Source organism: Globicephala melas, chromosome 8 (assembly GCF_963455315.2).
Source record: "Globicephala melas chromosome 8, mGloMel1.2, whole genome shotgun sequence".
Lineage (NCBI taxonomy): Eukaryota > Metazoa > Chordata > Mammalia > Artiodactyla > Delphinidae > Globicephala > Globicephala melas.
Window position 1 is genome coordinate 26,692,077 of NC_083321.1, and position 25,360 is coordinate 26,717,436.

The 25,360-nt window shown below is 36.6% G+C and overlaps 1 protein-coding gene across 1 annotated transcript in view; it reads left to right on the top strand.

Moving 5' to 3' along the window:
* DCDC1 (doublecortin domain containing 1) overlaps positions 1 to 25,360 on the top strand; it is a 470,602-nt gene that overhangs the window by 44,645 nt on the left and 400,597 nt on the right. The window contains exons 5-7 of the mRNA XM_060303388.1: positions 1,060 to 1,216; positions 1,678 to 1,840; positions 20,346 to 20,551. Of these exons, the coding sequence (XP_060159371.1) occupies positions 1,060 to 1,216; positions 1,678 to 1,840; positions 20,346 to 20,551 (526 nt within the window). The remainder of the gene's footprint in view (positions 1 to 1,059; positions 1,217 to 1,677; positions 1,841 to 20,345; positions 20,552 to 25,360) is intronic.

The following is a 25,360-nucleotide window of genomic DNA, read 5'->3' on the forward strand; positions in this document are numbered from 1 at the left end:
AGTAGAATGTTGCTAATTACACTTGGGGAGAACATGAGATACACTTGAACGCGGATAATATGAAACTCTGAAAGGAATATTTGAAGCAGAATCAGGCTAAGACCATGAAATACCTTGGTTTACCAGATATTTGTGTAAAAGTAGAAATGCATACTTTTGATATTTAACCAATATTTGAAATAAAATGAAATTGAAATGAACTTTAAAACCATTTTGTGTATGTTTTCACATCAAGATTGTTATCATAAACTGTTAAGTTTATGGATAGAAGAAAATGTTGATAAAAATAAAAATTAAACTAAGAAACTGATATTCACATTATTTTCATATGTTCAAATAGGTGGATATATCGTGGTTTTAATTTATCTCACATTTTTACTTTAAAATGTTTACTTTGCTGCTGTGGCATTAGGAGTTACCAGGGTTAGCTAGAGAACTCTTAAGTAAAAAGTATGACATGTTAGTCATTTACATGTACTTTTGCTGAGAAAAATAATACAGATTGAAACTGGTTTTGACTGAAAACAAAACTTAGAAATCTTCTCTTACTGCCCCCAAGCAATTTGAAATGAAAGCAATAAAATTGACTTCAGAATGAAAAGTTTAGTATGATGTATTTGAATTTCAAATCTTTAAAAAAAAATCAAAGAACTTTGATAAACATGAAAACTTAAGGGAAAATCTAGGCCATTTACTATTTCATGATGATAAGACCGTATTACTATTTTTTTTGCTTTCTGTTAGAATATAGCATATATATATGTGTATTTTTTAAAAATGAGTGTTGTGATGTTTTATAGTAAAATGATTTAAATGGTTTATTCTGAGATATGTGTTTTACATGAACAGTTTTGGCAAACTTATCATGTATTAAATATTTTTAAATATTTAAGCATATATGGGCAATCTTATCCTATAAAAAGGTGGTCTGGTTTTTTTTTGAGGAATATTTAGGAACAATCGTTAGTGCTTATATCTGTAGAAAATACCCAGGGTAATATTTACTTAAATATTTTTACTAATCAACGTGCACAAATTGTTGTGTGTTTTTTTCTTCAGAGTTGCAGAGTCCTCTTCTTTAAAATTTAAGTTGCACCAGGATTGGCATAGATTGTCTCAAAGATACAAGCTTCAACCCAGAGTGATTAGAGTAACAGCTTACAAAAATGGATCTAGAACAGTTTTTGCCAAAGTTACTGTACCAACCATCACCTTGGTAACTGGTGTCCAAAAGTTTTCAGTGATTTATTTCTTCCCTTATTCTCTTTATCTATGAAAAGTGAGAAAGATGACATTTATTGTTTAAAATTTTCTGTATCTGTAAATTGCTTATATGTATATACATAGACCTCACAGGCATTGCATTCCTTTTTTTATCAATATATAAGTAGTATATTTAATTAAACAGATACAATGGCTTTATATCTCTATAGCATTGTTAAAATGATGGAATGTTCAAGGACTAGAATTTGAGAATCAAATATTCTCAGTGTTGTGATTAACCTATTTGTATATTTTCAACTGCTACAAAATAACCATATTGGCGGAGTTATTGAGTTACTTAACTTGGCAAGTGGCTCAGTGGGTTTCTATTTGATCATTGCGTCTTTTGTTTAGCGGAAATGTGTTACTTTCTTTGTTGTCAATCCCTTTCTCTTACCTCTTGCTTTCTGTTAGTTGCTGGAGGAGTGCACGGAAAAGCTGAATCTGAACATGGCTGCACGACGAGTATTCTTGGCAGACGGCACTGAAGCCCTCAAACCCGAAGACATACCCTGTGAAGCCGATGTTTATGTTTCAACGGGAGAGCCCTTTTTAGATCCATTCAAAAAAATTAAAGGTAAAAAAAAAAAACCAACAACACCCTACCCCCCCCACACAGTAAATTGCTTAAGGGGTGCAATTAAAAAATGATTTTCATTCTGTCTTTTTTGCATGGTTTAACAAAACTAATGTTTACGCATTTACAGCTCAGTAAGAGGATAATGTGCTTAATGAAAGAAAAATCCACTGACAGCCACGTTTATTGCCCTTCATTAGCATTGGTGCTTAATTTAATATAGATCTGAATAGACATTAGGGAGCCTGCAGGAGGTTAAATGGTGAAAATATAATAAATTAAATCAGAGATTATTGAATTTACTGTTTAGTTTCTGTGACACTCAACAGACATAATTCATTAGACTTATTCTCTCAGAAAATAGTTCAAAGTTTCAAGTATCATTTATTCATTTACACTCTTGGTCTTTTTTCAGATGGCATTAACATAATTTTGAAAATGTGGCCAGTAATGAACATATAATTCTTATATACATGTGATTTTCCAAATGAAATTTTTCATAAGATAAATGCTACAGCTTGACTTTTAACCTTGAAATGTATATATATTTTACATTTACAAAATATGAATATGTATATTTTAGACACACTTGTAGGTAAGGTCTTTTTTAAAAGTCCATTGTTTCTAACACTTCAGAAATGTGGAGATTTTCTAAAATTAAAAGAAAAATTTTTTTCAGTGGGAAAGAATCTGTTTTAAGAGAGAAATAAAAGTACCACTGTGTAAGAATATTCTTCTAAGCATGTCATACCCAGGGTCTGTTATCAAGTGCTGTATATGGTAATCACATTTAAATGACATAAGAACTTTGCCATACAAATTCAGTGTATCTAACTGCTGTATTCCCCTCTGCTTTTTATACCTTATTAGAAGTATTCTTTTTTTTCCTGCAACTGCTGTAAAGCCAGTGAACCAAAGGCAAGTCTAGGCAGTAATTGCATAAGTAGAAAAAAAGTGATTCTGAAGTTCATTACAGATGAAGTGATGAAAATTCTTCTTCTATTAATGTTATTATATAAAATGATACTAGGATGTCTATCTCTTTAAGAATACTTGATCATTAGGAAATAATTTCTTGAATTCCTTAGAAAGTTCAAGGTAATTTGGTCCTTGTAAAGAAACTTGTTGCTACAATACACAGTGAAAATTACCTATGCAGTAGTGTAGACCCATATATTTTTCAAATTTTGCTTCAACTTTAAAATATGGCTGCCTTTATTTTGTATTCAGTGAATCATCTGCTTGTATAAAAGCATGAGTCTTTGTGGGTAAATGTTTCTGTGACTTTTTTATATTCAGATATATATATGATAAATGCTTCCTTAAGATCCTCATTTATTTTTATTAATCAGAAGTACTTGCCGTTCTTATGATTATGGTATTTTGCAAGAGATATATAAAAATTATTTATAGCTAAGCTTCTTAGAAGATCTGGACATGTATGCCTAAAATAACAATGTCACACACATGACTAAGCTTGGTGGATGATTTTTAAATGTACAAACTAATTTCCTCCTACTTTTTGTTTTCTCTTTTATCCTTTTAAAGCCAAGTCTAGAACAAAAAACTTCTCTGCTTTGTCTGCGTATCTTTGGCTGTGTTTCACTGTGACATGCACTGCTGTTCTTTTAGCACCAAAATGTTGGCACACACTCCTGAAAATTTCACACCATCTCTTGCTGGATCAGCAAGCTTAACCCACCAAAATCTGGTGTTGTGCAATGGTTTTTGACTGATAATCAATCTTTATGCTGCTCGACAGTTGTTGCTGGGACACGGAGTAGAGCAGGTGGCAGATGTGCCTCGTCTTTTGAGAAAAGAAATTGTAGGTGAGCTTGGATACAGACTAGCACATCACATGTCCGTTAAAAAGACTTAAGTATAATGGGGAAAAAACCACTTGTCTAAGTTAAGCTCATAGATAAGCCTATAAGCCTAAAAATTGATACTTGGTTTCTTTCAGAACAAGAATATAAACACCAATAATTTATTATATATATATTAAATAATACTTTGTTTCATATATGTAATTTATCATATATATGTATATAATTTGAGAGGGGTGTGGGGAGATTTCATATATGTATACCACCTACACATTCACTTTTTCAAATCAGGTTAAAATTACCTTTCTTGCATGAGTTTCATAGATAATCGATAATTTGCCAACTTGTTGTCATGAGTTTACCATAAAAATAAAACATGCATGAGTAGCTTTGAAAGTGGTAGATAAATTTAGAGTAAGGAGGCATTCTCAGAAGTTGGAAAATTCTATTTTCTTAAGGTAAATTGGAGGAAAACTCCTGGTAGAATTTGGTGTTACTGTTGTATCTTTCCAAATGAGCATGAATATTTTATGTACAACTCACCAACAAGCATTAGAGTCAGTAACTGGTCATTATTTTAATATACTGATTTTCATTCATTCAACAAACATTCATTGAGAGTCTACTATGTGCCAGGTACGAGGCCAGATCAGAGACAGATAAAAAAAGGGACTCATAGTCTGATTTCTTTTTTTGTCATTATCCCTTCATCTCTGATTTTAAATTAAAAAAAAAATTTTAAACCGAATGCTTTGGGCCCTCCAAAGGAAAATTCACTTTATTTCTGGCACAGGAAAGCCAAATAAATCTATGTATATTTTGGCAATTATATTTCCATACTTCATTATTTTCTTATTCTTTAGAAAAATAGTGTAGAGAGTGAAAATTGCCTTGGAACTATTTCCAGATTTACTAAGGTAGAAAGAGACCTGCAGAACATCTCTGAGTTTTGAAATATTTTACCACCCTTTTGAGCATCACTGTTGACAACCAGTGGCACTGGATTTAATAGAAAGCTGGAGAGCTATTCATCACATACCTCCAAACACAGAGCTTTCATATAGAGGTCAAGCCAAGGTCAAGACTGACATGAAGCATTCCCTGTTGAAATGCAATATTAGAATAATTCTTACATTTAAAGTTGAACACCTAAACAGAAAGATTAATTGTGTGTGGGAAAAACAGAAAGCATTTTTATGAAGAGATTTGATGAAGATCAACTGTCTTATTAAGTCTTGTAATTCTGCCATTTGAAGATTCTGAAATTTATTAATGATTCCTCTAGAACTGTGAAGATGTAGTTAATGAGTTGTTTGAAAAGGCATTTTTAAAGTTTTCAGATTCATGGGCATACAGTTTAGGTTTTATTCACAGTGTCCTGGATCTTCTACTTAATAGTGGCACAGTAAAAATTCTTGCATCAGATTCATGGGGTTTATAAGAGTTCAGCTCCTTTACAACTGCTAGGAGCTGTAGGCAATGCAAACCTAGCATAAGAAATGGTTCATGCTCTGCAGTAGCTTAAATGTCTTAAAAAAGATGAGGGAAAAAATCTGTTTGGGCCTAATTCATTAGGTCCAAGTTTCACTGTGTATGGAGTTCTGATTGTTTATTTTTATTCATTTATTGTTTTTAGTTTTGTATTTTCCTTCTTTCCTGTATATCCTATTCTACTATTTGGCTTTCAGTGTTATCATTTATAGTGATTCATTTCAGTCCTGAGTTTTGTTAACCAGAAGTGAAACTGAGTATTACGAATAGGATTTTACATCTTTTATATACTGTATTGTGAAGATGTAGTCACAGAAAAAAAAAAGCCATGAAAAGAGTTCTTGATACTACACCTAAGATCTAAATTTAAACCTAGAGATTTCTGCTAACTGCCATGTGATCTACAAAATGAAATAATTTGCTGTGACAGCTAGTGATTGACAAGAATATGTGTGAGCACATTTAAAATAGGCCATCTTTTCATGTAGAAGTAAATGTCAGTGAAATGATGGATTCTCATCATTTTAATTATTGATGATTTGGAAATATTTCAATTCCACGGCATACAAGACACATTCTAAATAGCAGCATAACACTTTTTCTCATATCTGCATCAGTAATGAAATGTTCTGTCATATTTTGTTTTTCAAAAAATGCATTAGTTTAATGAACCTGGATTCATGCATTATATTCTGTTCCATTATATGTCTCCTGAATTTGTCGACTTTTAAATGGTTGTGTTAAAAGCACAAGTTTCAAGAAGTGATCCACTACCCACATCACACTTGCTATTCTTGCTGCTGGATCTCAGGACAATGCTACAGTGCTGTCTACACCGATGGCTGCATTAGTCCTGCTAAAGCTAATACTGGGCTTTGTGATGTTCACCCATAGCGTGACCACTACTTAACTTGGGCAGCTGCAACAGGAGTTAGAGTGGGTGTTCCCAAATTCTCTATTATCATTTTGTTTGTATAGTATAGGTATTAGGTGAGATTGTCAGTCCACCTCCTCTCCCACTTAGCTGCATATACCAAAAGCAGGAAAATGATATTATGCAGAGAAAAAAAACCCACTTCTGAGAGAGCACATGATTCTTTTATCTATTTCTACAAGTGAGGGTAAAACTATAGACGTATATTTTATATATTTCCCTATTTCAAAAGTTTTAAACCTAGAAATGTGTACAGTATCCTTACTATATAAACAGATGTGGGTCTGAAGACATTGCAAGAGATGGACGGCCCCTGCCACCGAAAGGAATCCTTTAGCCAGTAGGAAAATTTAGAGCAAGCATATGGCAACATCTCATACTGTCAAAATAACAAATCATTGAGAAACATCTAAATTCTTGACATATCCATGAATTGTTGAATTGTATATATTGTATATATGCACACAGAGGCTACACTTGTTTAATGAAGATGCCTGCAAACCTATAACTGTCCTGATAATTTGAATACTTTCTGCATGCCATGCACTCAGCACGTGCTTAAAGTGTATTATACTTTCTCCTTACAACCCCTGAGTTAGTGCTACAAGTCCACAGTCTCTTATATGCAATTCTAAAATCCAAAATTGCAGATGACCAAACAATTTTTTCATAACTCATTTAATAGCAGGACCTTATTTGGTATAACCAATCGATTGTTTTGAAGAAAAATAATTAATGTGTTTGATTATGGGCTGCTCTCCTAGACCTTGCTGGGCACATTACATAATATTTGATATATGTAACATATTAACATTTTTGAAATTCAAAAATTTCTACTTATGGAATCATATCTGACCTTAAGGGTTTTGGATATGGTCTTTCTGTCATAGCTGCAAAGAAATCTGATAAATTTTAATTCTCACTAGAATATTAACTCAGAAGGGTTATAAATGCTGTCTTTATCACCTTGAGTTGTTTGCTACATGGGTAAAAGTGGACAGAGAGAACATCTCCCTGACTAGAGCTGAGAGAGTGAGTGGAAGGCAATAAAAAAAAAATATGGTTCTGTCTAAGGAGACAGAGGAATAGTTAAAGAGAGACCATTCATTCATTCAGTCATTTCCTCAAGTAGTGTTTATTGAATCCCTACAGTATGCCAGGATATGGTGTGAACAAGACAGAGGTCTTGTGGAACTCTGGTTCTAATAAGGTGGAAGAAGCAATAGACATAAACATATAGAGAACTAAATAAGTTATTTATTGACAGTGTTAAGTGTTATAAAGGCAATAAAAAGGGTAGTATCACAAGAATAAATGATGTCATGGAAACAAAAGGAGGGAATTTAAAATCTGAACCAGGCGTTTGCAGTAACCTTTTTAAATGAAATCTCTTAGGCAGTTGTCTACCTACCCTGCTTGCTACTTTACCTGAGAATTCATTTATATAGTCTATACATACTCTTTCAGGGTTTTGCCTTCCAAACCATTCGTTTTTGAAGCTTTCAGATATCTGTTAGGAGAGACATGAGAAATGCATTATTATTTAGTGGGAAGAACACTCGACTTGAAGTCAGGTGGTATTGCAAGATTCTAGTCCCTGTTATATGTCCTTGGGCAGATTGGTCTGCATGTCATTATCCTTACCTGTATAATAGAGGTAATATCTAAAAGGATTATTGGATAGTGGCTTAATTTTCTAAAAAAAAACGATAAATTATTTGAAAATTAAATGTTTATAAATCCATCGTCAAAATAGAACACAGAGAATAGCATTTCATACACATAACTAAAGTTCCAAATGCTGTTAAGATCCCAAGGCAGGGCTTCCCTGGTGGCACAGTGGTTAAGAATCTGCCTGCCAATGCCGGGGACACGGGTTTGAGCCCTGGTCCGGGAAGATCCCACATGCCGCGGAACAACTAAGCCCGTGCACCACAACTACTGAGCCTGTGCTATAGAGCCCGCGAGCCACAACTACTGAGCCCGTGTGCCACAGCTACTGAGGCCCGCACATCTAGAGCCCGTGCTCCGCAACAAAAGAAGCCACCACAATGGGAAGCCCGCACACCGCAATGAAGAGTAGCCCCTGCTCACTGCAACTGGATAAAGCCCGCACGCAGCAACGAAGACCCAACACAGCCAAAAATAAATTTATTTATTTATTTATTTATCTTTAAAAAGATGCATATCAAAGGAATATTTTCAATGAGCCCAGGCTCTTGCATCTTCCCATACATAGAAAAACGCTAAAAAAAAAGATCCCAAGGCTATTAATCAGAACCTTGTGTCCACTGTTACCTTCCCAGAATAGCTGCCTGGGTTTGGGAAAACAGCAACAACAACACAATAATTTGTCTCTACTTTTTTATCACTGCCAGGGAAGCAAACTACTCTATGAACCTGGGCACGTCACTTAACCTCTCTTAGCCTCATTTTCCTCATCCATAAATTGAGCCCAATAGTGTAGCTATGAGGAGTAAATAAGACGATGTATGTAAGAAGCCTGCTGTATATGTGTCTAAAACATTGTATTTGCACATGTTCTTTATCTATTTTCCTTCTTTTGCTCCAGCTCTTGCTCAACACGTTTCCATCAGTTTTGCATACATGAAAGTACCTGGTTTTACTACCAAAGGTATTTGCTAGGTCCGAGATCTTAAAATACATACAACCAAATTAAAATCCCTACCAAGCACTTGTGTTACAGCATGATATGGGAATCTGAGTTAAAGCCTTGGAAGTCTCACTATATTGTACTTTTTGCTTTGAGAATTTTTCTGGGGTGTGAGTCAAAATCAAGTCCTTTTAGAAAAGGAGCCCCAATTGGCCTTGCTCTGCTCAATTCCAAGAGTGGTATTTTAAAATATGTTTATGACCCAAGGCGAGCCTTAACTTTAAGCTGCCATAACTTATTTCAAGAAAGTTCACAGAAAAGTTCAAGGAAAGGGTGACAACATTTTGATTGGCACAATAGATGGGATGTTTGTAATTTTAATCAAATTTAAATTGAAGACATACTTCAAATGATATGTCAGACTAGTGTTACTGAGTTAAAATCTAATGACAACCACTGTCGTTATGAGTTAAGTATAGCCATCATGCCTATAGCAATAAATGATGACACTTAAGAACATGTAGAAACAAAGAACGCAAGTATTTAGAGAAAAGGGAGTGACTAGAAACTCAGTTGAACACAGGAATGTGACCTGGATTTAGTCTATTTACCAAACACAGAAGCAATTGTATTTTGAGCAGATGATATAATTGAATATAGCAGTATGTTTTCTTACTGTCAGAGCATTTATATTTTATAAACTCGTCTTGCACCCATGAAATGATGTGCTTGTTCACATTTAATGTCATTATCTATACTTACTTGACAGTCAGAGCATTAATGTATTTTCAAGTTTATCGCCCAACTACAAGAGAATGAATTTTTAAAAATAAGATTTTTAATAAGCCCATGGACTTGAAGTTGCAAGTTTGCTGTTTTTATTCTGGTGACAGACTAAGGCAGTATTCTCTTTGCCTTGCACATGCAGAATGGAAAATTACAATGTGGGGAGCACTCAGGTTTATTTAATTTCTTGGCGGGTATTGGCTTTCATTAAAGTAGACTGAGAAAATGTGGTCATACTGTAGATAGACCTTCTAATGCTAGAACATGCTTTATTTTTTTCATGATTTGGTTATAAACAAAACCAGGAAAATAAAATAGGTTGTGGGTTCTTCAAAATAAAGTACATCCTATGGTTGGGGCATAATATTCTCTGAGTGTTGCAAGAGAGTAAGTGTATGAACATGAACAGTCAAGGGGACTTGACTGGGATGTAGCCCTTTGGGGAAGTTTTTTCCAAGGTTATGACAGACCTTCACTAGAACTTCACTAGAGTGCAGGCCTCACCCCTATCCTCACCCAGTGGGCTCTTAACTTTCTAGAGAGAAACACTGGGACGGGTCTGGTCATGATGCTTTGGAACCCACTAGGTGTGGCTAGCAAGTTTAAAGGAGGGCATGAGATGATAAAGTGAGACTAGGACCCCTTCTTTGACAGTTGTGTGTGTAGGGACAGAGAATTTGCTGAGAGTACCGTCAACAAGGGGGAGATTGAGGAACTCTCCAAAGGGGAGCTCCAGGGCTCCTGCTTTCGAGCTTCATGGACGGATTGACATTGTATTTGGTCCTACTTTCTGTGGAAGCTCCCACTAGTAAGGATAAGCTCATTCTCAATGTACCCTTTTGTGACCATCAGATTTATAATGACTGGTGAAATAAACATCTGCTTTCCCCTCTAAACCAGGTTCCTTAGGGCATAAACCAAGGCTGCCTTGTTCACCATCATTTTTTGGCACGGGGCCTGGCACTTAATAGTTGCTCAGTAAATGTTGTTCAGTGATTGAATGACGGACCAAATAGGTACCATGATGAACCATCCATATTCCAATGAGGTGGTGGTGGGAGGGGAGGGTAAAGACCTCATTAGAGCAGACTGCCTGGCTGCAAACAGTGAGTGGACATTTAGAAGGAGTATATTAAAAATCCCCTATCCCAAATTCATATGTAGATTTGTGAATGTTCCCGTTTGGCAGGGGGCCAGAGTAAGCCAGCCCAAGAATAATTACATGGCAGAGAGGCTAATGGTTATGCTAATGATTGTCTGAGACGAGACAATGGTCCAAAGTGGAGTGCTGGGATAAATTATTCTCCCAGGAACCTATAGATCTGTGATTTTCAGTCTTCCCACATCCTCTCAGGAATGCCCTTTTTTACCCATTCTCTACCCTCAATCTTTTTTTCTTTTGGTGGTTGGGGAGGTGGGGGGAGGCTTTCTTCTTCATTTAACACTTCCTTTTGTATTTCTCATAGTACCTTGCATACAGTAGGTGCTTATTAACTACTATTGAAAGTGAGGAAGTAAGAAAGAGGAGACGGGGTGACCTTTGGAAAGGTTTCGGGCCACTGCTCCCTGTCGTGCACAGCTGAAGGACTGTGGAGCTGGGTGGGGGTGGAGAGGCTGTTTTCTTTTTTTTTTTTTTTTAATAAATTTATTTATTTATTTTTGGCTGCGTTGTGTCTTTGTTGCTGCGCGTGGGACTTTCTCTAGTTGCGGTGAGCGGGGGCTACTCTTCGTTGGGGTGTGCGGGCTTCTCATTGAGGTGGCTTCTCTCGTTGTGGAGCACGGGCTCTAGGCGCGTGGGCTTCAGTAGTTGCAGCGCGTGGGCTCAGTAGTTGTGGTGCACGGTCTTAGTTGCTCCGCGGCATGTGGGATCTTCCCGGACCAGGGATCGAACCCGTGTCCCCAGTGTTGGCAGGTGGTTTCTCAACCACTGCACCACCAGGGAGGCCCGAGGCTGTTTTCTAATTCTTACAAAGGTACCAGATAGCCTCAGCCCTGGGAGGGGTGTCAGGGTTTTGAGATAAGAAAGTTAACAAAAGACAGAGGTGTAGAGAGCATTTGTTAGCCATGGCTCTTATGTTTCCTGAGAAGTTCAAAGTGGGTTTAGATGGCAATACATTTATTGCTTTAATACTCAGACTGGCTTCCTGTCCCCCATGCCCAAGAGTCCCCTCACTGCTTGATTACTCCGTATTCCACCCACTCCCAGCCTTGCTTAACCCTCTTTCTCACCAGGGCTAAAACCCACTCAGGTCTTTGTTGAGCATCCTAGGTGCTCCAAGCTGGTGTAAAAGAGTCAGATCCTATTTTTCTTCTTGCCTCTGGATGTAATAACGCTTACCCTGGCTGTCAGCCCTCATCACCTTTCTTCATATGAAGGCATATGTCCCTAGAGCTGTGATTCACCTCGTGTTGCTAAATGTGAGGGTTCCCTGGTCCTCCAGTTGGTTCTCATATAGAAGGCCTGTGGTGCACACTTCAAGACATGCTGTTCCAGATCTGTACTCGTCCTCACTTACCCCGATAGCTTTCCATAGGGAAATGGATTATCCCTTTCCATAGGGAAATGGATTTTGCCTTAACGTAAGGAAGATTTTTCCAGTAGTCCCTCCTGTCCAAAAGATTAGATAGAATGGCTTGCTTTGGGGAATGTGGGACTTCTTAGAGTTGTGCAGAGGCTCTGATCTGTATAGGCTACGTCCCGCCTTCCTTGCTCCCATCTCTGGCCTCTCTGTGTTCACTTTCCTCCCAACAGTCCATCATATTGTTGCATAACTCTGGGTCTTCACCTACATTGTTTCCCCTCCCTGGAGGATGCTTTCCCAACTCCATGTATCCTTCAAGTCCTACCTCACACCCTTCCCCTGGGGAGACTTTCTTGGCCACCACATGCTGTGGCATGTGCCCTACTCCAGGCTCCCTCAATACCCTGTGACATCTCTGACTAAGCACCTGTCATACTGTGTGTTGTTTTCCTTTCTTGTTCTCCCAAAAGACCAAGAGGGCTTCCCTGGTGGCGCAGTGGTTGAGAGTCCGCCTGCCGATGCAGGGGACACGGGTTTGTGCCCTGGTCTGGGAAGATCCCACATGCTGCGGAGTGGCTAGGCCCGTGAGCCATGGCCACTGAGCCTGCGTGTCCGGAGCCTGTGCAGGAACGTTTGGTAGGCACTCAGTGAATGTATGTTGAATGACTAATTGAGTAAATGAAATGGGTGGTTAGAATCAATAATTTTTAAAGTTTCATTGGTTTTATAGTTCTGAACCCTTGCAAAGTAATGCACTAAGCCTATGACTTTTTTGCTTCTTCTTACTTTGTCCTCCATGATACATATTCTGGTTTCTGAGTAAATTCAAGGAGGGACATGGTAATGAAAATGCTAATTAGTTATGAGTATAAAAATGTAATCTTTTTGCAATATACAAAGAAAATATAAGTCAAGTTAATATCTACCTAATGGAAATATTACCTAATACCCACCTAATGAAATAATAGTCATACTCTGATCTGACATGTTTGAAAAATATTTTCCAAATATTTATTAAGCATTTACTATGGGATTAAACATTATTTCAGGTGCTGGCTCTGCAGCAGGGAACAAATGCTTACATTGAATATGTATGATCAACTTTTATTATTTTGTTAAACATCCAGCAAGCACACCTGTTTACAACATACCAGATACTGGAGGCACACAGATGAAATCACATTTCATACCCTTGAAATGTTCAAAGTCTGACAGGGACACACATACAAAAACAGAAGAGTTCAATAAAATGTGGGACGCAAAGGTGAGGCTGTGAAGCTTGAAGAGGGTAGATTAAAGGAGGTGGCACTGAGTTGAGAAGGAAGGAAGATAGCCCAGCAAAGAGGGAGGGGAAAAGTCATGATCAGGAGTTGGAATCGGAAAAGAGCATGGTGTGTGCCAGTAGCTTATTCACAGCGCCCTGCACCTCTGCAGAGGGGGATTGTCTCAAACTCCTTTGCTGCAGTGGTTCTCAACTAGGGGAAATTTCAACTCCTGGGGAACATTTGGCAATGTCTGGAAACATTTTTTGGTTATCCTAATGGGGAAGGTGCTACTGGCATCTAGTGGGTAGAGGCCAGGGATGCTGCTAAACATTCCGCAACGCATAGTACAGCCCCCCCGCAACAAAGAACAAAGAAATGTCAACGCTTGCTGAGGTTGAAAAACCTTATTTGACTGACAACAGACACAAAGATTAGTAAACTGAGTCACAGTGGTTTCCATAAGGACATTTTGAACAAAATATAGCCACTAAAGGCAGATGCTTTTTAAATGGGTGCTAAGGTGGGATGATGGTGGAAAGTGGGAAAGTAAGAAGCATGGGAAATCCAGTTATTTTAAATTAAGGGAATTCTTTTATTACTTTTTAGGCACTTGAGGGAGTGTACAGTGTCACAGTTAAAAAAGCAGGCTCTGGAATCATTCAGCCTGGGTCTGATCTCTGATTCTCTTAAGCGATTTATTATACAGATCTAGTTGCTTAATTTCTCCAGGTCTCATTTTCCTCATCTGTGATATGAAGATTGTAATATTATCTGCTTCGTAGGGTTTTGAGGATAAGACCAGTTAGTGTATACAAAGTACTTAATGCACTGCTTTCTATATGCTAATTTCTTGCTGAAAATCACGAGGAGGATAATAATATCAGCAACATTCACTGTGTTTCATATTAACGCAAAAGTGTTCTATCTGTAGAAATTTCTTTAATCCATAAAACAGGTAAGGGAATTACTATTATTGTTCCCATTTTTCAGATAAGAAAAGTAAGACAAATGAAATTGACTGATTTCACAAGGTTACAGAGTTAGCAAGAGGCAAAGTTAAGTTTCAGATCCCTGGAGTATGGCTTCAGAGCCCATGCTTTTAAGGCTTTCCTGCCTATCTAGTATATTATTAATATGTTTTAGTCATCATTAGTATTATTTCATTAGGCTGCTTTGCAGGTTGGTTTAAAAATCTTTACTTGTATAAAAAGTTTTGTATATTTCCAATAGTCTTTCCATGTTTATCGACAAGGATCTGGAAAGTAGGAGTACCTTTAAAAACACCTATATATAATTTATGTTGTAAAGAATATTTTCAAATTTATTTGAAAATGTATTATGTGGTTTTCCTAGATCCACCTAGAGTTCTTTCAAAAAACCTATTTGGAACTTCAGAAATGTGATTTAAAAAAAAATTTAGGCTGCCTAATTTTTAAGTGGAGTAAAGTGTCCTTAGTTGTTTTTAGGTAATAGAATTATGAATATATTCCTTTTATTGAAATGTTTTATTGGAATAAAAGACAGGTTCATTCATTAATTCATTCAACACTTATTGAGCACCTACTCCATGCCCCAGATAAGCAGTGCATGTTTAGCCAAGAAAGCATAAAGTGCTAGTGCAATGGGTTCAGTTCAGTGGTAGATGTCTTCACAAAGAGCAGAAAGCAGGGGGTCCAAGCTGGAAAAGACTTCCTAGAAGAGACGACCTTCAAAGGGAGACTTGAGGAAAATATAAGCATTTACCTTAAATATACTCTGAGTTCATCCCAGTCTATTCCACTCCTTCTAGACCTTCATTTGCCAAGCAGTTCTCCTTGTCAAGTATTCTTCTTTTCCTGAAAAAATTGTATGCCATTGTGGTCATTAGTGAACATCAAGGTGGTAGAACAATCATATTTAAGTTCACACTGGGGAGAGGTAGGAAATAAAGATGGTAGGTACATACACATAGGCAATAAAGTTTATTTTGCGTAATTGGTATGTTATGAAAAGTGACATAAAATTAAATTTGTATCAGTTGAACACTTAAATGCACAGGAAGAGTTAACATCTAGTAACTATACCATGTGCAGTGAATTTCTATATACCCTGGAGCAAGTAATGAGAAATACAGACTTGATTCCTACTTTCTAAGGGTTTAAATACAGAAGCAGAAATAGGATATACACTTATAAAACATTTACATAATAATTCCAGATGGTTTACACTCTTTCCCTAGCAGGTAGTGCCTGGCATGGGGTAAGTTCTCAAACACTGTTGAATGAATATATGGGTGAGTGTTACAGGCTGCAAATGCTCAAAGGATTCAAGCAATGACAGGTCATTTTAGGCTGGAGCGCTGAAGGAAGGTCTTAAACTGGATCTTGAGAAGGACTTGAGTCTGAATAGGTGAAGGATGGACTTAAAGATGAACTTGTTGTATTCATGGAATAATCAACAGACAGCTTAGGTAGTGCTATAAACTAGAGTAAGATAAAACCAAGTAAGTTTGGATAGGGTCAGATTGTCAGTAAACTCTTCTGTTAGATGTGCGTTTAAGTGAAGGGACTGTGTCTGTTTCATATTCCTTGCACAGGGTCTGGCATATAAGATGGGCTCAATAAGTATTTGTGGACTGCTTGATTGACCGACAGACAGACGTACAGACAGACTGGCTGGCTGACTGACTCGTGGAAAACTTCAAAAGCTAACTTCCAGAACTTTTTCATCGGGCAGTGACAAAATTGCTGTTGTAGGGAAATTCAGCTGTAATTGGAGTATAGAATGTCAGGTGTAATGGAGGAGGGTCAAATACAATTAGGATGCTCTTGTAGATGATCTCTCAGATGAGGCTGAGAGAGCAGGGGGCAAGTGGGCCTGGCTGGGAATGGAAAGAAAGGATGCTTTGAAGAGTTATTGTGAAGACGGCAGAGCTGAGAGTTAGGTCTCCCTTCTTTGACTCTGTCTGAGGTCAGGTTCCCCAGACGCAGAGCCTGAGATGGTGATTTTTGTGCAAGGGCCTTAGGGAACACTGTCACGTGAAACCTGTGAAGGAGTGAGGGAGGCAGCACAGGGCAGAGGCAGAAGCTTGGCCAAGCCCTGTATTAAGCTGAAGTCTAGTCCCAGTCTGGAGTGGGAAACACACCGCTGAGCTGCCCCTCCCTGAGGCAAGGGGACTAGCTGTTGTGTCCCCCCAGTCGTTGGCTGTGGACTGTCCCCCTGAGTAGGAAGGAAGAGCTCATCACCTCACAGGCATTTCCTGACTAGTTGGCTGGTTCCTTTCAGCCGACGGGCAGGTCTCTGGAGAAGGGTCAGCTGTGAGGCATTAATTGCCTGGAGTCACAGCAGCTGGAGTTTGGGCACACTAGCCTGGTGAAAAGAATCCAGGGGACACCACCAGTGTTCCCTACACTCCGTTACAGTCTGATCTTCAGAAGGTGCTCTGCTGATAGCCTTCCAATGGCTTCCCATCACATCCAAAATAAACCCCCAACCCCTCATCCTGGCCTACACAGTCTAGCCCCTTTCTACCTTTTGGCTTTATCCATACATATTCTCTCCCTGTCCAAACTTACTTTATTTTTCTTTCTCAAACCCACCAAGCTCCTTCTCACCTCGGAGACTCAGTGCTTGATTCTCTCTGCCTGGAATGCTCCTTCCCTCAGGTTTTCATCACTAACTTCTCATCATTCAGGCCTCTCGGCTCAGATGTCCCGTCTTCAGAGAGGACTTCCACTGTTTGTCTCTCCCCAAGAGGCTGTGATCTGTACAAGCTATTCTGTCCTATTCACAGCTGTCACCCTGGTGCCTTGAGGAGTGGACACCCAATAAATATCATTGAATGAATAAACAATTGGTTGCAGAGAAATGAATAGGAAACAAGGGTTCAAAATCTCCCCAAGATAGTGGAAAACCTTGAAAAAAGTGGAAACATTGACAGAAATAAGAAGTGTGAAGGGTGCATCAAGTTGTGCAAAAAAATGTGAAATTTTGTTTCAGACGTATTGAACTTGAAAAAATGGCAGAAAATGTATGATGGAGACAGAAGAGTGTAGTGTTTTTTTTTTTTTTTTGAGTGTAGTGATTTGGAGCAGTTTCTAGAACTGACTTCATATACCAGCACAATCACCTACAAGCTGTGAGATCTTGTGCAAGTTATTTAACTTCTCTGTGCCTCAATTTTCTCACCTGTAAATGAGGATAATGGTATTACAATGGTATTATAGTCCTCTCATAGAGTTGTTGAGAGGACTAAATGAGTTAAAACCTGTAAATCATATAAAACGGTGTCTGGCTAATAGCATGATTTTTCATGGAATTTCAGGAATTCTGCATATAGAAGAGATAGTCAAAGCCAGGGCTGGGACTAGGGAGAGACTAGTGTAGTACCTACAGGACAAGATTTAAGGAGGCACTCACTTTGAGGGTTGTGCACTTGCCCCACCCCAAGCATGCTTCCTTAAATTTTGCATTCTTGGCCCTTCACTCACCTCAACCTAATTCTGGCCTGGTCAGAAAAATCAAAGGGAAAAACGCTTTATTGGTAAGATTTTCTAAATCTGGGTACCTGTCACACCTTCTCCCTCTAGTCTTGGTGGGAGTGGTTTTTTGCTGTTGCTAATCTCTGGGTTGTGTCACTGTCCTTTTGTTGCTTCTGGGTCTTTTCCATTACTTACATAACCAATTCCCTGCAGTCAGTCCCTCTGCTCAAATACTCTGAATGGATTCTGTTTTTCTGGTTGGACTCTGATGTAACAGTTAATATACTCTAGAGCTCCATAAGCATGGGACTTCAGGGATGTGGGGAAAGAAGCCAACATTTGTGGAGTGACCTCAACGTGTTAGGTACTTTTACATGTAAGATATTTAACCCTCATCAGCTGGTGGAGTGGTATCCACTACATACTTTGTAGATGAGAAATCAAAGATGCAGGGAGGTATGACTCATCTAGGGCCACTAATTTACAGAGCTGAGATTCAAACCTAGTTTAAAGGATTATACCCTTTCCACAATGCAAAGCATCTGGGGGGGCCGTGTCCAGATTGTGGGTACACTCCTATCAAAATACAAGAATTTATTTTTTTCCCAGTGGGAGATGTTTTTTTATTTTCAGAGATACTGGCCATTAGCAGTCTCCTTCTTCCTCCCCCTTCTCCTCTTCTTCCTCCTTTTTTATTTATTTTGGTGAAATTCACATAACATAAAATCAATCATTTAAAGTGAACAATCAGTGGCATTTAGTACATTTGCAGTGTTGTGCAACCACCATTCCTATGTAGTTCCAAAACATTTCCATCATTCCAAAATAAAACCCCTTATCCGTTTATTCCTCCCCATTCCCCACCCTCCCAGCCCCTGGCAACCATCAATTTGCATTCTGTTTGTATGATTTACCTATTCTGGGTAGTTCATATAAATGGAATTATATAGTGTATCTCCTTTTATGTCTGGCTTCTTTGACTTAGCATAATGTTTTGAGGATCATCCACATTGTAGTATATATCAGTACTTTGTTCCTTTTATTGCTGGATAATATTCCATCATATGTTTACACCACACTTTATGTTTCCATCTACCCATTGGTAGAGATTGAGTTTCCATCTGTGGCTATTGTGAACAGTGCTGCTATGAACATACATGTACAAGTATTTATTTGACCACTGTTCTCAGTTCTTTCAGGCATATATGATCTCATTAACTTCTAGCTTATTTGTCTGATTCTAATTCCTATCAATTTAAGATTACAAAGTGACAAAATATGTAACTAATTTCTGTAAAAAATTTTTCTCTTCTTGAAGGCTTAATCATATTTATAATCTTCTAGTTTTAATTTATTCTCCAAGTTTTGCTCATATTCCTGCCCACTGTGTATGTGTGTGTACGTGTATGTGAGTGTGTATGTGTGTGTGGGGGAGAGAGAGAGAGAGAGGGAGAGAAAGCGTTTTTGTTTTTTTGAACATGTAACGTAGCCATTCTGGGACTTGAAGTTTGTATACAACCACTGGTTCATGTTTCATATCAATACTAGCAGATTTATATAAAGTACCATTTCTAGGTTAAAGAGACCATGCTTCTTTCAAGGTAAATACTAATAGTGAAGGGTTGTTTGGAAATTTGGGCAAACAAATAAATGCAGCCATTTTAAGTTCTATGCAAATAAAATTTTATTTCTCTTATTAGGACAAATAAAGAGCAGATGACGGAGGAATCATTGTATTTTTGTAATTTATGTGAAAAGAAAATATAATCTAAAATAAATTGAATGCACAAATAAAGTGAATAACCAAGGTGCAAATTATTTATTTATGAAATGAAACCTCTTGAAAAGGGAGAAATGGTGACAGCAACTTAGTATGTAATATACTACACTTCTGTTCTTACCCTTACATTTTCAAACTCATACATAGTAATTTATTTGCACTCCCATTAATATTAGTGGGAGTTTTGAAACTTATATTCATGCACACATCTTTGAAAATGTATGGGTCAAAGTAAATTGTTAATGAAAAGCTGGTTTTCATTTTTAGTGAAATAGTTTCAACCTGTTACCAAAGATGTCCTAGAAGCCACCTTCATTCTAGTGACAGGAGAAGAATTATGTATAAGGTTACTATTTGGAGGTCATCACCTTTAAAGCAACTTGGATAATAATCGTATTAAAGATAAAAAAAAAAGTGTTTTCCAAACACCAAAGAACACAAAAGTTCAGGCCCCATGTTGTTTTATACTAAGCAAAGGACCTTGGACCCTTTCAGTGGACCCTTTCAGCCCAGTGCACCTGATCAGTGATAGAGGCATGCTAAGGTGAATTTTAATTAGGACTAAATTGTGGTATTACTCTTTCATACCCTGAACATCTGTTCCCTTCAGAAATGATGATTTATGCAGACTATCAGAGCAGACAGCTTGCTACAGCTTATGTCACGGTTAGTGGGAAGCTGGTGGTAGCATTTCAGGAAACCAGCATCTAAATGCAGACTGGCCAGTGTATGTGATATAGGTAATAAGGGGAGGGGAAGCATGATGTGTCCATTTTTAATTTTGAAGCCAAATATTGACCTGACTTAAAAAAAAAATTCTCTTCTAGACCATCTGTTGTTAATGAAGAAAGTAACTTGGACAATGAATGGGCTGATGCTTCCTACTGATCTCAAAATATGGAAAACCAAGCCTGTTCTTTCTATTAGAATGAAGAAACTTACTGAGAAGACCTCAGTCCGAATTCTTTTCTTTAAGAATGGCACAGGGCAGGATGGGCGTGAGATTACAGTGGGAAAGGAAACAATGAAAAAGGTAATTTTGTATTAAATATTGAAGTATAAATTAAATTTCAAAGTTTTTGTGACTCTTGAAATGTGTTTTTTCCTTTTATATATCGTGTCAACTAATAAACTGAAATATTAAGAAGGCATTATATAGAATGTAAAAATTCAGCTGTTTAGATATATGCTTATTGCATGAACAACATAACTTACTTTAATAAAGGAACAGTATTTCAAGAAATAATCTGGCTAACATAGTTGGCCATTTCCCATTTACACTTGAGGAAACATTCTAGTTGGTTATAATATTTTACAAGATATTTAGATTGAAGCCAATTTAACTATCTTCAAATCTCAAAATGGCTCCTTTTCATTTACAATACTAGTAGTAAAACCTAGAAGCACCCTTGTTTTTTGAAACAACAAATTAAGTCTGAAATAACTAGAATTCAGTTTAAAAATATCCATATGCATTTTAAAAAGTAAATCTGGATGGGCCTAAGAAAAATCATGTAACAATCCAGCAAACTTGAAAAAACAAATTTTAAAGTATTACTTGTCATATAAATGCATGTTTTTTAGAAGGTGCTTGTACTTCCCAGATCTTTGATATTTAAAAATAAAGAGGAACTAATGGAATTTGGGGGGGAAAAAAAGCCTTTTTTTTTTTCAGATAAAGATTTTTCACTGTCTCTTAAAGTAGCTTGTTAATAATAATAAAAGCAACTAAAATTTATTAAATATGTATTAGAGAGACAGTGAAGCATAACCAAACTCTCTAGGTTTTAATCCTAGCTTTGTCATTCACTAGCTATAAGACCTTGGATAACTTACATTGTCTGAGTCTCAATTTCTTTATCTGAAAACTGGTGATAATAATATACCTACCTGATAGAACTGATGTAAGTATTCAATGTGATACTACATGTGGAATGCAATGCCTGGCACCCAGAAAGTTCCCAATACATTCTTATCTTGGTGTTCTTATCTTTAGGATTCATAAATATACATCTAATAGTTAGAAATTATTTTTCTTATCAATGGGAAACATTTATTATGAAATGAAGATAGGTATAAATTATTTTGTTATACCAGACTATTTTCAAAATGAATATTGTTTGAAACAGGTGAATAGTTGACTAGATATTGGAAATTTTTATTTTCGAAATATCTATTTCTTCATCTACTGATTTTTGTAGTTGTTTTATAACTACATCTGGGTAAGAGCATTTACTGAGGAGCTGGGAAACTGGGTATTATTTCCTTCTTATCTGCAGATTTGAATTATGAGTAAAACAAGGGATATTACACACCAGAGCAAATTGCTAAGGCAAGTTGTAACATCTTCCCTGGGGATTTTGAAAAATAGAGAAGGTGGGCATAGCTCTTGGATTGTTAAAATGCAGTCATTCTTGGAGATGGAAGCTAGATTAGATAACCTCTTGAGTTCACTTCAGTTCAATCTCTGTAATTCTATGCCTCAGTGATAAAATTGGGGTAATAGTCACTCTTACAGATTACATGCTCTTAGAAGAAAGGTTGAGTGTAAATAAAAATGTCACTGCTATTCTGCTTTTTGACGCGAAAGAGCAATTCATTTAAAACTGGATGATCAAGAAATTCTTTCGCTTATTTTTTCTCCTTATAATTTGTAGAATTTAAAGAACTTTCACAAGTTTTATGAAACTCCGGACAAGATTCAGTAATAAATGTATTTGTAAATATTTGTCTCAATAGTGCTTTTAAGAATGAGCTAAAGGAGAGGAGGCAATGGAATACTGGTCTTGGATGTCGATAGAACTTTTTGGAGGGAATAAAAATAAGGCTAGCTAATTATTTTGTAAATAAAATTTAAATTTTGAAAGCTTTGTTGATAATCACAGGATAATGCCCTATTTATTGATTAAATACCAAATTAGTAGTAGGACTAAAAAGGTGGCATAGTCATTGTAAAAACACGTTATTTTCTCTTTTGTGATAGATTATTAGGACTGCTGGGGACTAATAGCTATTTTTAGATTATTGCTAAGTAATATAAAACTGAAGTACAAAGTAAAGGACTCTAATATTGTGATGGTTATTGCAGTGAAATAAGAAGGGAATTATAGAAGACAGCTGATAAAATAAGGTAGTTGAAGTATAAAAGTCCTCTCTGAGCTCAGAATGGAGCCACGGGGAAATAACTGTATTTCAATAATAGATACAAAATCAAAGGCATATCCGTTTATTTATTTTAGGAGGTTAAGTTATTAAGAAGTTTGAAATGAGCATCAAAGTGATATAATTCTTCTCTAAACTCTAGAATACCAAAACTATGGCCCATCCCTTTGAAACTGGAATCAGATGGTTTTAGAATTACTTGGTATAGTTTTAGTAACAGCAGTAACACAGCACCTGCTACTATGGGGTATAGGCTAAACATTATCCATGTGTTGAAAAAGATATTAGGAAAAATTTGTGGGCACAAGATGCAAAGTAAATGGAAGATGAAAACTGCTCCGGATACATACCTTTTTAAGGTTGGTGTTAGTGGTAGATAAGTTTCTTTTCCCTCAGTTATCTCTTAGAATCATTGTCAGAGAAGTGGTATTAAGCTGTGTGGATTACTGTATTATCCAGGACAACATCTCCTTTATGAAACATCTTTATTTTTTTCTCAGCAGTTAATAATTGTATCTTATTTATTTGCTTTTTGCTTGGTTTTCTGTGTACTATTACTAATGGCATGAGATTACAATGGTGAAGAAAACAATGAAAGAGATATTGAAATAAATGAAAGAATGGAAAAAACTCTCACTCCAGTTTGAACTGATTGTTCCCTGTGACTATCCTGGTATATCCCTTCACCATCAACTTTAAGATTATCTTTCCCTATCTGCTCTCTTGGATGCCTTTCTCCTTGTGTTCCCCTATCTTCATTTACTCTATTGTGCATACTAGTGACTTTCTGAGAAAACCTGCCTCTGAATCATCTGGGCTATGTGTTAAAAATTCAGACTTCTAGGCCCTACTCCAAGCCTACTGAATTAAGAATCTCTTGAACATGGGGCCTGAGAATATGAATTTCAGAAAATGTCTCCAGATGTTTCCTAATCCCAGTAAAGTTTGAGAACTCTTGTTCTGGTGTTCTGAAATCTCAAACTTACTAATTAATGGAAATTTTCATAGACTCCTTGTTTGTTCTATACTTCTCATGTAGTGTAAGAGAAAGATAATAAGTTGTGTGACAGAGAAGACAGTTTATGGGAAATTGTAACACTGGTTGCTAGATGAGAACTAGTGCAAGGAGTTCAGAAATCAGGAAGAGGAATATGTCTATAGGTTAGCAAGACAGGAGTAGTGTATGTGTAGTAAGTCTGACTTAGAAAAAAATAAATATTCTCTTAATGTTTGTATGTGAATGTATTTCACTGCAATGATTTTTCCCTGTTATTACTGAAAAACCACAAAAAATATATTGAGTTACTCACATATGACTGTCAAGATATAAATAAATAATAGACTTTATCAGATGCCTTTAAACCAGAGGAAGATTTAGACATCTATGATATTCACCATTTGTTAATTTGAGAAACAGCTCAATAAGCCTAAACAGCAATAACAGCAAAAAACTTTAAGAAAATATTCAAGTTTAAGAAAGGCCCAACTCAAATGTAAATTTGTGCAACCACTATGGAAAACAGTATGGAGGTTCCTTTAAAAACTAAAAATAGAGCTACTGTATGATCCAGCAATCCCACTCATGGGCATATATCCAGAAAAGACGAAAACTCTTGTTTTGAAAAGATACATGCACCCTAGTGTTCATATCAACACTATTTACAATAGCCAAGACATGGAAACAACCCAAGTGCCCATTAACAGACGACTGGTTTAAGAAGATGTGGTATATTTATACAATGGAATAGTACTCAGCCATAAAAAGAATGAAATATTGCCATTTGCAACAGCATGGATGGACCTTGAGAATATTATACTAAGTGAAGTAAGTCAGACACAGAAAGACAAATGTTGTATGATATCACTTATATGTGGGATCTAAAAAATAATACAAGTGAATCTGTATACAAAACAGAAACAGATTCACAGACATAGAAAACAAACTCTGGTTACTAAAGTGGAAAGGGAGGTTGGGAGGGATAAATTAGGAGTAGGGGATTAACAGATACAAATTACTATACATAAAATAGATAAGCAACAAGAATTTACTGTATAGCACAGGGAACTATATTTAATATCTTATAATGACCTATAATGGAAGATAATCTGAAAAAATATGTATAACTGAATCATTTTGCTATATGTTGCTATGTGTGTTGTGAAACTAACACATTATTGTAAATCAACTATATTTCAATTAAAAGAAAAAAAAAAAAGAAAGGCCCAATTCAGATGAAAAAAAATGCAGCATGAATAGCATGACTGTGGAATGTTCACACACAAATCAGTAACTATAACAACAGAGGTTTTCCCAGTAGTGTGAGTGAAAATTTAGAGAACATTTAAAGAGATTCAAAAGGTAGCACCTGGAGTAACAAAGTTTGATTAAGGATGCTCAACATGGATTCTGACAGGGGAGGTCATGCATAATTATTTATGTTGGAAGTTCTTTAAAGAGCTTTTTGTGATATATGAGCAAAAGCCTATTGATACTATTATTGTTTTAAAAATTAGTGTAATGTTCATACCAGGGTTTAATATCAGATAAAAAATATGAAAGCAGATATTTAAAAAATATAAAATTTGATAATGTAGTTTATTTTCAAGAGGCTATGGATAGCCAATTGTCTTCTATTTATTTAGGGTTATAAAATTGGATTATTTCAGAATATTATAAGTA